Source organism: Triturus cristatus, chromosome 10 (genome assembly GCF_964204655.1).
Source record: "Triturus cristatus chromosome 10, aTriCri1.1, whole genome shotgun sequence".
Lineage (NCBI taxonomy): Eukaryota > Metazoa > Chordata > Amphibia > Caudata > Salamandridae > Triturus > Triturus cristatus.
The window spans coordinates 510,763,130-510,776,881 of record NC_140593.1 but is presented as its reverse complement, the minus strand read 5'-3'; the positions used below and the strand labels follow the sequence as shown (position 1 = coordinate 510,776,881).

Here is a 13,752-nt window from a genome sequence, read left to right as displayed (position 1 = left end):
ACTTGAAAGCAACTTGGAGTTTTGGCGTCATGTGAATTTGGGAAAATTCGTTTACAGCTTTGTCCCCATTCAAAATGCACCATGTGCAAGTAGCATCCATCAGCAAGGGCTTTTTCTTCTTGCGTCTCCCGTCGTTTTTGCTCCCTCATCGTTTGTGCTTGTACTCCTCTGACCCTGACCCCTCCATGGCCTCCGCTCCCCTCCTTCCAAGACGGAACTCAACCCTTTTGGCAGATTTGTTTTCAGCAGCAGCAGGATCTTGCTGCCAGTGCCAGGGAAGTCTACTTTACACCGTTATTATGCAGTGCTCCTTCAAACCAAATCACATTTCTTTCAAACTGTTACCAGTCCACCGAGCCATTACACAGCACTAAAAATCAAGATATAACGCTGCAAAACTCCACAAACTGCCTGTTGTCAATTTAAAAACATAATTTGCAGCCTGTAGCAAGTAGTTTGATTTCACCACGTTTTCTATGATTTGTCGTGTGAGAGAGGTGCAATTGTTTTGAGTTTATAATTAGTTAAATTCTCATGCTTGCAGTTGTGTAAAATGTACTTCGAGCTTTACATGAGCACCAGTTGCATTACACATTCATTTTTGTGAGTTGCAGGGAGATTAAATGATTTGCCCAGAATCACAAGATGTTGAGAGGATGCTAAGACTTGAACTGTGACCCCCAGGTCTGAAGCTGACAGCTCTGACTGCTACACCACATCCTCTTCTAGTCTCTTTAGTGTGTTTTCTGGGACATAGCAAAGAGCACATCATTCGCTCTAGAAGCTCACCTAGCACTTAGCCTCTTCACTTGTGTTGCTTGTTTGTATTTCCTAACAAGCACTCCTTAAGAGTGCATCTGCAAGCAGTCTCTCTCCTCCCAGTGTCTTGCAGCCTCCTCTCGGGTCACTCCTTGTTGCTTCCTCCCCAAGTTTTATTTATTTTTGTTTCCACAGATATAGCTCCCATCATTAGGACATCATTCACCCCATCCAATAAACTAATCTCGAAGTCTTTTAAATTGTTTCCCTTCAGACTACAGGGATGAACATTAAGTCCTCTGTGAAGAGGCACACAAGGGACCCCCGTGGCACAACAGCATTTATTGCTGCAAGAGGTCTCACCTAATCTTGGTCCTCAGCCTCATCCGCATTCACACTGTACTTATCAGGTACATGTTTTTTTCCTTTATCCTCCCCAATTCACCTAATCTACCTGCTTTATAATACCACCAAAAAAAACCACAATATATGGTCTTTCTCAATGTACAAGCCATAACACTTAAATGGAGTTTCAGTAACTAGCATTGCACAACTCCTCACCAAGCTACCACTTACAACAAAAAACAGCTTATTATTAATCGCATAGGTGAAACCTATTGCATTTACCAGTGCTTTTCTTTTTTGGGGACGATCCTCGGATCCACAACGGCGCACAGCGCAACATCTACTGGAACTCACCATACCCCCGCTGCCCACAGCGCGGGGTTGGGTGCATGCGGGAGGGTTGGCTGCTGGGCCTGGCAGCCAACCCTGCTGCACACGGTAAAAGGCCTTGCATGACGGTGGTTGTATTAACGTGCATAATTATATATTACTTTATTGTTTTTTTTTTTAAATCATCGCAATTCACTGGCATTAAGTAACTTTAGGTCGTGAGTTATAATTTGTTAACATAAGTAGATCTATAACTGCTGAATTTCTATGGTTTTGTGTGAATATAACGTCAACCTAACTATCACGTCCCTGTAACCTTTGGCTTTCTCAGTGCGCGCACACACACACACACATTTTTTAAAGGGGTGTTTGGTGCAGTTACTACAAAGAGACAAATATATACAAACGCGCACATATATGTGTGTATATGAATAGCAGCTATTACCACAAACAATGTGTGATAAAGACCTACAATGTAATAAAAGGCATTGTAAAGATTAATAGGTTGTATTACATGTGTGGCAAAGGCATGTGTGGTAACAACTGATATTCCTATACAATGGTGTAATACCTAACCCCTAAATTTTTCCTTAAATTAATGCACTGGCACTTGGGTCTACTTTGTATAGTGCTTATGCTTACTTATCATTATGTTCAACTACATTTTTTCAGATACAATTAATTTTATTAATAAAATGGTTTTCTGGACAGTTACAATATTTGCGGTTGCTTCAAAATATGTGGTCCATTTCTTGGATATTTTCAAAAGCCCTCACCGCTGAGCCAATACAGTGACCTGGGTTACTTTTTAGCACTGATATCGGTCTTCTGATATGGTTTTATTTTGGATAAACAAAATAACCTATTTTCTCTCCTTCCACTGTGCCGGATTATTCTCCTATTTCAGATGGAGAAGGTAAGCAGTGGATCAAGGATTTCCCTCTTGTTTTGCCGGTTTCCAGCTGTTTTTGTTCCATTGTTTGTGGGTGTGTTATTTATTGATTGGGTTTTAAATATTTCTGAAAATCATCATCATAATAACCCTTGGACATTGGTCAATGGATAGTTAAGTACCTAACAGATTATATTGGCCTTCAAAATCAGCAGCCCATAGGGACTTAACATCTTGGCCCCAACCATAATTGGCTAACTATTTTTTCTATATACTTCTGCTTAAAATGAACTAAAGCTAATGAGCACATAATCTGGCTAAAGTACAGGCTTTAGATATAAATCACAAATGTGCACCAAAAAATCTAGAACCAGATCCAAATTACGATCTTCTAAATGAGTGTTTACCTAAACGTTGTTTGAAACTATAGCACAAGTTACTACTTGTGTAGAGATATATCTGTAAGAGACATTAGTTAGAGATAGATTCCTTACCTTAGAATATCCCCAAGCGTCAGACTGGATCCGAACAGCTTTCGTCAGCAGTACCCCTGCGCATCGATAGGTGTCGTCGTACGGCTCCGCGTGCGTCGCTGGCGTCGTATTCGCCGAGATGACATCACTGGAGCTACTTAGACGCTTCCCACGCGCGCGGACGTCAGTTCTGTACACAACTTTCCGCAACAGGAACGCAGAGCCATGTAAGATACTGACCACTGGTGCATAGAAACTAGGGCCCAAAAGGATGACCTTAACCCTAGAAATCAGTTCGCAGAACGGGGAGGATGGGCGGGGCGGTAAGGAATCTATCACTAACTAATGTCTCTTACAGATATATTGTTACACAAGTAGTAACTTGTGCATCTGAAAGAGACACGTTAGTGATAGATTCCTTACCTTAGAATAGATACCCCAGCAATACCAACCCCGGCGGTGGGTCTGCGAACAAGATTACACCAGAAAGTCACGGAGAACAGAACGGCCAAAGAAACCGTCCCTCCGGAACAGACTGTCAAGGCAATCATGCTTTATAAAAGTGTGCAGCGAAGCCCACGTGGCAGCCCGACAGATGTCCTGCAGAGGGACACCGCCTCCCAATGCAGTAGTAGCTGCTGTCGCCCTGGTAGAATGGGCACACAGCCCCATCGGAGGTTCCTTTTTAGCCATAGAATATCAGGCCTTGATACACAAGACGACCCAGCGGGAGATAGTCCTCTTGTGAACAGCCCAGCCTTTCTTGGCGCCTGCGTAGCCAACAAAGAGCTGGTCATCCACCCGGAATGCTTGTGTGCGATTCAGGTAAAAGGAAAGCGCATGTTTTGGGACCAGACGGTGGAGCCTCTCTTCCTCTCTGGAAGGGTGCAGAGGCGGAAATAAAGTGAGCAAGGTGATAGTCTGCCCGATGTGGAAGGCAGTGAGAACCTTTGGCAAGAAGGAAGGACGAGTACGAAGCACAACCTTGTCCGGATGAACCGACAGAAAAGGAGGCTTACAAGAAAGAGCCTGAAGCTCACTCACTCTCCTGGCAGAGGTGATAGCCACCAGGAAGGCAGTTTTCAAAGTCAAAAGACATAAAAGACAATTCTGAAGCGGCTCAAAGGGAGAGCACATGAGATAAGACAAAACAAGATTCAAGGCCCACTGAGGCATTATGAAAGGAACAGGAGGGAACATATGCGTAATGCCTTTTAAGAATCTCTGTACAACAGGGGACTTGAAAAGAGAAGGCTGATCTGGAAGCCTCAGAAAGGCTGAAATGGCCAAAAGGTAGCCCTTGATAGTGCCCAGAGCAGAGCCCTGCTGGTCCAGAAAAAGAAGGAACAAAAGAACCTCAGAAAGAGGGACTGAAAGGGGGTCCACACCATGCCACAAATCTGGAATCAGCTGTCGCCGCTCAATCTCCAAGCATGTAGGTGGAGGCTGGACAGGTTCGGGTGGAGAACCGTCCCCTGCTGCTGCGACAGAAGATCCTCCCGCGGAGGCAGTCGGATCAGGGGATCTAGGCTCATACTGAGTAGCTCGGGATACCAAACTCTTCGAGCCCAGTCCGGAGCCACAAGGATGACTTGGGCCCGGTCGTGCATGATTTTCTTCAGCACTCTGGGTAGAAGAGGTATAGGCGGAAAGGCGTACAACAGACCGCAACTCCACTCGCGACGAGAAGCGTCGCCGAGCGAGTGCCGCCTTGGAAATTCCAACACGCAGAACTGCAGACATTGCGCGTTCTCTTCTTTGGCGAATAGATCTAACCAAGGCTCTCCCCACTGTTGAAAGAGACTTTGCGCCACATCCGAGTGAAGACTCCATTCGTGATCCATCAGGCACCGGCAGCTAAGTTCGTCCGCCCTGGCGTTCAAAGAACCCGCCAGGTGTTGAACCGTCAAGGAAATGCAATGACGTTCCAGCCATGTCCAGAGGCGTAGAGCCTCCTGACATAGGGTCCACGACCCCACCCCGCCCTGTTTGTTGCAATACCACATGGCGGTGGTGTTGTCTGTGAACACCTGCACTACCTTCCCCCTGACAGAGGGAAGGAATGCCTTCAGTGCAAGAAGGATCGCATTAAGCTCCAGAAAGTTGATATGGAGCCGGAACTCCGCCAGAGACCAGAGGCCTCTGATCTCCGCCTCTCCCATGTGGCCGCCCCATCCCAGGAGGGACGCATCCGTCACCACTGTGTGCTCCGGTTGGGAAAGGGAGAGGGATCTGCCGCGGACCCAATCCTGATTCGTGAGCCACCACTGCAATTGTTGTGCAGTGCCCTCTGTGATCTGGACGTAGTCAGACAGGTTCCCCTGATGCTGCGCCCACTGGAACTTCAGGTCCCACTGCAGAGCCCACATGTGCCACCTGGCATGGTTGGTCAGCAGGATGCAGGAGGCCATGAGTCCCAGCAGCCTCCAGGTCGTCTTGACCGAAACCCAGGACAAGGGCTGAAAGATCGGAATCATAGCCCGAATGTCCTGGACTCGCTGTTCGGGAGGATAAACCCGAAACTGCACCGTGTCCAGAACCGCTTCGATGAAGAGAAGCTTCTGGGAGGGAATAGTGTGCGACTTCGGTGCGTTGATGGAAAACCCCAGCAAATGCAGGAGGTCGGCCGTAGTCTGGAGGCGGGAGACGCCTGTGTGGGGCGAGCCCGCCTTGAACAACCAGCCGTCGAGATAGGGGAAGACTGAAACCCCTGATCTGCGCAGATGAGCTGCAACCACCGCCATCACTTTTGTGAACACCCGAGGGGCGCTGGTAAGGCCAAAGAGGAGCACGGTGACTGAAAATGCTGCTGGCCCACCATGAATCGCAGGTAACACCGATGGGCTGGCAGGACGGGAATATGAAAATAAGCGTCCTGCAGGTCCAGTGCCACCATCCAGTCTAGTGGGTCGAGAGCAGACAAGACCTGAGCCAGAGTGAGCATTTTGAACTTCTCCTTCCGGAGGAAGCGATTTACGCTCCGAAGGTCTAAGATGGGACGTAGACCCTTGTCCAGACAGCCACAGTAGGGAGCTCAAGGCCAAGAGCCTCGGCCACCCTAGGTAGCACCGTGGAAAAGGAACCACTCTCCTCCATAGTAGCTGAAGGGGATGGTGAACCAGGCGCCAGAGTGTAATCCGGGCCACCGGCCTCCGTCTCCTCATCCCAGTCAGGGACAGACTCGCACTGTGCTGCGAGAGGGTCTTCAAACCCCTCCCAGTCCTTCCCCTTCCTCCACAAGTGGACGAGGATGTGGGCGAATAAAAGGGTAAAAGTTCCCCATCGGCAGACATCTCTCCGGCACCGTGTCGACGTCGGAAAAGAAGTCGATGCTGGCGTCGGTCACCGGCGCCGCCGGCGTTGATGTTGGCGGGGGCGTATGGGGTCCACCGGCAAGAACGGGGAGCCCCAGCCGGAGCCATGGAGGCCTCTGGGCGTCGACATCGGGCCGGAGTCGTCGAGAAACGCGGAACAGTGGGGCCCGGAGGCATGCCGACGGGGCTGCACGGGCCGAAGATACGTGCCATTGCAGACACGAACTCTTGCAATTCAGCCGGAGTCGTCGAAGGACCCGGGAAAGGTGGGTAAGCCAACGGTAACTGCTCAGGCTCTGTTGGAGCCGTAGGGGCGGTGCCACCTGCCACCTCAGCCGCTTCCCGCGACCGGCGAGGGAAGGACGAAGAGCGGTGACGCTTCTTCGATTTCTTGTGCTTTGCCTTAACTGACTCCGAGTGCGAAGACTTTGCTGGTGCTTGCTCTGCGACCGGGCCCTCGACCTCCCACGGGACCGGGACCTGGAACGACGTGGGACCGACTACCGGGTCTCCAGCCACTTTCAGGACCGCTCACACAAAGTTTTCGGGGCCATGGCCCGGCAGTGGGGGCACGACTCAGTGTTGTGGTCACGCCCCAGGCAGAAGAGACACTCACGGTGCGGGTCCGTCAGCGACATCGTGTGCGGACTGGCCCTGCAAAGTTTGAAACCAGGCATCCCTATGCACCAGGGGTAAGTTTACACACAAATTATAACAATCAAATACTTAGACAACAAGTGACGGGATACCGCTCTCTCCGGATCTGCGCTTGCTGGTGCGGAAAAAGAAAGAACTGACGTCAGCGCGCGTGGGCGCGTCTAAGTAGCTCCAGTGACTTCATCTCGGCGAATAAGACGCCAGCGACGCACGCGGAGCCGTACGACGAAAGGGGTACTACTGACAAAAGCTTTCCAGATCCAGTCTGACGCCTCGGGATATTCGAAGGTAAGGAATCTATCACTAACTTGTCTCTTTCAGATACTTAAAATGCAGGAAATCCCTGGTTTCAGAAGACTGTGCATCAACATAAGTCACCCATAATAATTATTTTATTCCCCATAGGATGAAGTTTTTCACAAAATACCTAAAGTTGTGACAAAATCCTCACAGGAGTCGATGATATTCAGGAAGGAGCTCCTTTTCTTGTTGATGGTCAGGATAATAGCTTTACATAACAGTGCTGCTTTCTCCACTCCGTAATCACTTTGAAGTGGCCCTGCTCTGCGTTTAAATCTAGAATTGGCTGTTGGCAGATTTGATATGAGGGAAAGAGTAGGCGCAAAGTACTACAGTACACGTGCAAGCTGACAATATCTTAAGGTGGTTTGAGTGTACCAGATTACAAACTTTACTATCTGTCAGCACAACTGCAGTGGACAACTGAATGGTATGGATAGACCGAATCGGAGGCAGTCTTCCATTTACAATGTAGGACTCTTGCCTCATCACTCGCTGAGATGCTGTTGGGGGAATGGAACAAGTCCTTTAGACACTCCAGTTGGTAAGATGCTGCCAAGCACTTCTGGAACCATAGCCTGGACCGCAAAAGGAAATGTGCCTGAATAGGTGCCAACCTAAATACTATGGCGCTATTCTAACTTTCAAGAAGCAGCAGCAGTTGGAAACCATGTAGATGGGGGAGAAGCAACATGTCTATGACTTATTTGAAAATGTGATACTCCTCTGGTTTGTGGATTTGAGGCAGCTATTCCCAAAGCCCGGGGTCTATTCTCGGATCATGGTGCAACCCACAGGGTTGTTAAATACATATGTAGATGGGGCTTGAAGAAACCACCAGTAAGCCTATGAAGTATTACACTTCTTATAAGGGGCAAAACAAAAAGGGCTATCACAATACTATATAAAATTTAAAAGGATAATTAGGGTAACACTCGAATCACAGAGAAACGGAGAGAGCAAAAGCCTAGGCAGGGAATTGGGAGACATTGAGTGGGCAAACAAACTGGTGTTTTCTACAAATGTTTATGAAAACTCACGGCTTAAATTACTGTAGCAAAATACACTGCACCACCCACATCTGATCCAATGTAAATTACAGAAGATGCTTTTAGATACAATGTGTCAACCCGAGATGCAAAAGTGAAGGCGCAAACTTTATTCAAAGTGTGTGGTCCTGCCCGATCATCCAGGACTACTGGTATGAGGTCACCTTACTGCTTCAGGAAATTGCAAATCAGCATAACATGCTTAAACCTGAAACTTGTTTATTCAGCTTAATGCAGAAAATAGCAAGCAGATTGGTAATGTCACACTTGATAACCAGAAGAGGTATTTAAACCCACTGGAAATAAAACAATGCTCAACCATTGGCACTCTGAAGGTCTAATTTACTGATGAGGGCTGATACTGAAAGCGAACCACCTCAAGTTTCAAGAAAAGGTGGAGAAAAAATGGGTAATGGACACTATCATACCATTACTGGCAAGATAAAATGGTGATATACCAATCCCCCCCCCCCCCCCCCCCCCACCAATGTGGCAATTTGGAATATACATCTGCCGAGAACCACCAGGGACAGAAAACATGACTGTTCTTACTATGCCACAGATGCACAGCGAAAACCCCAAGCCAGTGACTTGCTGCCTATGGAAGTGACATATGTAAGGCAAAGTAGCAATACCTTCATTTACATGCCCACCCCTCTTTGACAGGGCTGTGAAAAATTAAGGCGATTAAAACATGAACAATGAAGTTTGGGAACCTCATTTATCAGGTGGCAATGATATATAGATGATCCCGGAGTAGACGTGTGAGACAGTCAGCATGGAACACGCACTGGAGTTTAACTGCAGCAAATCGGTGACTGCTCTCTTGCAGAACTTATGCTTTCTGTTACCTTGAGGTGCTACACAGCCTGTGCTTAGATCTGCGCTGTACAAACACCTAATCTATAAATGAAATGAAGACAGAAGATGTGAAAATGAACCTGATGCATGATTGTCTTGGGTTTCTGAAGCTTCCAACCTAAGTTCCAAACTATGTTTGAAGTGGCAGGAAAATGTTAAGTGGGGAAATATATGGCTTTCAAAATAGTTATCGCAAGTCTTGTTTCAATGGAAGAAATATGGACCTTCCTGGAATATATTTTGTTCTTCAAATGAAAGAGTGAATTGCATGTATAAGAGTAAACCTACTCCACAATTATTAAATTTTTTCTGCCTAGTTCAGTTGCAAAGTACACATATGGGGTTAGAATTTGAAAAATATCATGGGTAATTTTAACAGGGCCAACACGCCTCATTACATTTTGTTTTCTGTATGTGACATTTATTACGGTATTACTAAGATCGGCCTCATCCCAACCTATGTTGTGGAAGAATAACTTAAGAAGAAACACTTTGGGCAAAGGCACACAGGTAAATTCTCTATCCCACAGCAAATGGATCTGTGGGACAGTTCATACTTTCTCCAAAATAAAATGGAACGAGTACAGTACAGCCTGAGCTGGAGCTTAATAAAGAACATTAACAAACCCCCAATCCAATAATAAAAGAAAAACAATTTTAGACCAAGAAGCTAGCAAGAGATCTCAAGCAGCCAACTAAATCTCCTGCACCACAGTCATGGGAATAATGATCAAAAACTATTCAGATGTAGGAGGATACAAAGTTAAACATCTTGCTTTATTGTCACTAATTATGAATTCTAGGATGTTAGTGTATGCCAATACACTGCTATACATGGGTAATAAAGATCTTTCATCCTTAGTAAACATGTATGAATCTCTTTCACTGGTCTTGTTAAAAAGTTCTCTTCTATAAGTGGTCTTCTAAATATCTCACCTTTTTTTAAAGAAACTCTGTGTATGGAAATTTAATTTACTGAAAACCTTGTATTGCATAAAGCCAGGAAATACAGCTTTCACTAAACATGTATCGCTTGTTTTAGTAGCTAAGCCTCTCACTCATCCAACTATGAGAGGAAACCTAAAGGATACAATGGTCTGGATTTTGTGCAGTGGCTTAGCAATAGGGTAGCTGAGCTTCAAGAATGAGAAGTAGGGGACATGCTCAACCAGAATAGAAGACTTGGAGGCAGGAGAAGAAGCATCATGGTTAGGCTGTGCCAAAATTCATATAATATATATTGTGGATCTTGGCAAACAAGGTAACATGGATCAGTTTTTAAATAATGAAATTTCAATGAACAGAATATTTTCCTACCACAGTCCATAACACTGGATTTTTCAGTAAAAAAGTCTTAGTTGGGGAGTTTATGACAACCACACCTAAATTACATATGTGTAATAAGCACTAATACTAATAATGAAGCAAGACATTTTGACTACCTAGTCTACGATGTTAATTTGAATATTCTATTGTGACAGATCATCATCAATATATTGTAAAGTAATATTACCTAATTTGATTTTTATAGATCTGACTCCATCAAGTTCTTGTTCCAACTCCAGTGCACTATAGTCTGTATAAGAGCTTGAACCTGTAAAAAATACAAACAATCTCAACATGGAATTTTTTCTCTATTGATTTTTTTCTATATATTTCGCTTTCATTTTTAAATATATCCAGAAGAACTTTACATACTAGACACACTCCATGCATTTGGCCAGTCCTTGATCATGTTCACATTTTCTGAGATCTCACAGCTACATTTTCTACATGTAGACTAAACCTTGACTAATGAGGTCACCATAATTAAAAAAAAATATTATAATTTTACTATATCAGACTATAGAGATTTAAAAACAAAATGTTACCATTCTGCCACTCTATCCCCTTTTTTGCAATGTGCAGAGCTACAAACATTTGAATTCATACCACTTTTGTCATGGCTATACTAACAGTTTTCTATGTTTCTGCATGAAAATTAGGTTGTTTCAAATAAATAAAAGGGAATATCTATTGGAAATGCCGTTTATGAATCGATTGCTAGGATGAAGTATTTATTAGAGTTCATTGTGAGAACTGGCATTAGAACACCTACAATTTACTTGAAATGAACCAACATTTCCTTTAACATTGGCAGACTTGTAATTCACTCCATGAAGTAGGACCACACCGTGTGTGTGATAAGAGGACCGTGTGGAAATTACTATATCTATTGGTCAAAACTACACTAAAAATTTGCAAAAGGAAGCTATGAAATTCTGTGCCTATTGATTTGAATGACACTTCATTTCTTTGCAAGTCAATATACTCCCAAACATAAAATAATGGGACTTCCTTGACAAAAATATGGAAATTAATAGTTGGGTGGAGTTCAAAGTGGAACCTTTCATTCTCATGTTTTTAAGCACAAGTCACCCAACAAAAACATGCGAAAAAATTGTTTGGCCTATAACTCAAAGATCTGTCAAGCTGGGCATCTGAGCAGGAGATCGTACCATTATACCAAATATGCTTCATGAAAGGCATGGGCACTCTATCCAACTTGATGGCCTGTCGCTATTAATAGATAAAAGCCTAAATAAAAGATAAAATCCAAGCATTGCTCTACCTAGGCCTTGTCTAATAAGTCTGCTTTCAACCTGGTGCCTAGAAACATCTCTTGGGCAAAACACTCACATGTGGGCATACCACCAATTATTTTTAAAGGAATTATCCTATTACACACCAACAATTGGTTCCACATAAATATTGGAGACAGCAGCACAGTGACCACAAAGATCAACAACAGTATGGGTCTGAAACCAGGCCGCGTGTTAGCATGATTGCTGCTCAGCATACTTGCTGCTCAGGATCTTCTTGGCAGATTTGTGCACAGCATTAGCCAACACAAACATTGTCCCGCCAAAGCTTGGTGGTAGCCAGCTTCCAAGTTTAGTTTACGCTGACAACATCCTTTTAATGTGCAAGACCAGGATCGGATTACTGCGCTTGATGAACACCTTACACAGTTACTCCTTATAAAATGAGCTAAAGGTAAATCTGGGCAAAACTAAAATCTTGATTTTGAGGAACTAAACTAAAAAACCGGAACCTGAACGATAAGAAAGTACAAAGGGAAGCCAAAAAGAAATACTTTGGCTTGCTGATAGACAACCAAGGCTCTATGTCATGTCACAAAAAATTTATGAAAAAAAATGTGATCCTTCTTTTAGCATTCTGCTCACATTCTAAGCGACTTGCCGGTTCTACGATGACCCCACTGCTTAAATTAATCCAAGCAAAACTTCTTCCTAACCTTTTTTAAGGCTCAGAAGCCTTGCGGGTGAGAGTGGCAAAATTAGTTGATACGTTAACTATAATGATTAACAAGAGGATATGTGGTGTTGTTTTACCTTATCACTTAGCTCCTCCATAACCGTTCTCCTAGTACATTGGCGACTCCTGCACCAGGCACATGCACAGCACACAGCCACCTATACATTTACCACCGGCTGGACAACACATGCTCACAATACATGGGGTACATCACCCTTGGCCAATGCACCTCCACACGGTCAACCCCTCTGTTACAGGTTTTACAGCTGTACCTCACATAAGTACTTTAACAGTTTGGACGGAAATCCTATTAGGTCTCTGTCCTATTAGTATTTCATGGTTGAATCTCATCTCCAAACCCCCGTTTGGCCTTGCCTCTATGCCCTATGAAGCCTTAATCCGGCACTCAACCCTATTCTTTACTACTGCTCTCACAAGCCTGGCATTTAAGCAGCCGATATGACACACACTACTTTCATTACCTGGAACCTGAGGGGCATGCATACCCCTTCCCGGCGATTCGCTGTCTAAGCCTATCTTAAGCGCTGCTCTGCACAGGTGGCCATTCTCCAGGAAACACACTTCACATTGGCCGAAGTGAGCAAACTCCAATGCCGCTGGCATGGTCAAGTCTATGCTACTAGTTATTCTTCCTTGGCAAAGAGGGGTTTTACTTTGGATTCGTATTGGGGTCCCTTTTTCCACTGAGGAGGTTTTAGCAGACACTGAGAGGAGCCAAGTCTTTGTTAAGGACCATTTTGAAGGCCGACACATAATTCTTGGCCGTATAAATGTACCCAACAGAGCAACCCCAGTGGCACATGGTATACATTTGGTGACAGTGGAACGAAAGAGTACTCCTTTTTTTCCTCACCACACCACCAACACATTAGACGACCAATTTTTTGGCACAGCATCCCTACTGCTCTCTGTGACACACACTGACTACCTAGGCCGCAGCCACTCAGATCATAACCCACAGAGCCTCCAACTCACTGGCCCACCTCCCTGCCCATCATGGCGCTTGCAACCAGCGGCACTCGAGGACCCTATTTCATGCCTCCCTACACACAGCTCTTGAAGAAGACTATTTTGAACATAATCACGGGTCAACTGAGTGGGATACATTCAAAGTGGCAACCAGGGGCCATTGCCTGGGGGTGCCCAAGAATGTCTGCCGGCAGCTTGACAATGCTATATCTCGCATAGAGCGTACACTCTTGCTCCACGAGACTGACAGCATGGAATCCAATACTCACTCGTCGCCTACTGGCGACGCAATGCGACCATGTTTCCCTGCTGGAACATCTGCGTTGTCTGAAATATGTGACCCACCCAGCACGTACACATGCCACTGCAGACAAATCCAGCACAATATTGGCATGGCTAATATAGTCGGAACAGCCACAGCACCCTATTGTGGCACTAAGATCTGCAGCTGGTGATCTACTTTA

General features: G+C 45.2%; 1 protein-coding gene across 2 annotated transcripts in view; it reads right to left on the bottom strand.

Moving 5' to 3' along the window:
• The window catches only part of LMBR1 (limb development membrane protein 1), a 753,627-nt gene that overhangs the window by 109,169 nt on the left and 630,706 nt on the right, over window positions 1-13,752 (bottom strand). For both annotated transcript variants that reach the window (XM_085631970.1, XM_085631971.1), the window contains exon 10: window positions 10,494-10,574. In XM_085631970.1, the coding sequence (XP_085488096.1) occupies window positions 10,494-10,574 (81 nt within the window). The remainder of the gene's footprint in view (window positions 1-10,493; window positions 10,575-13,752) is intronic.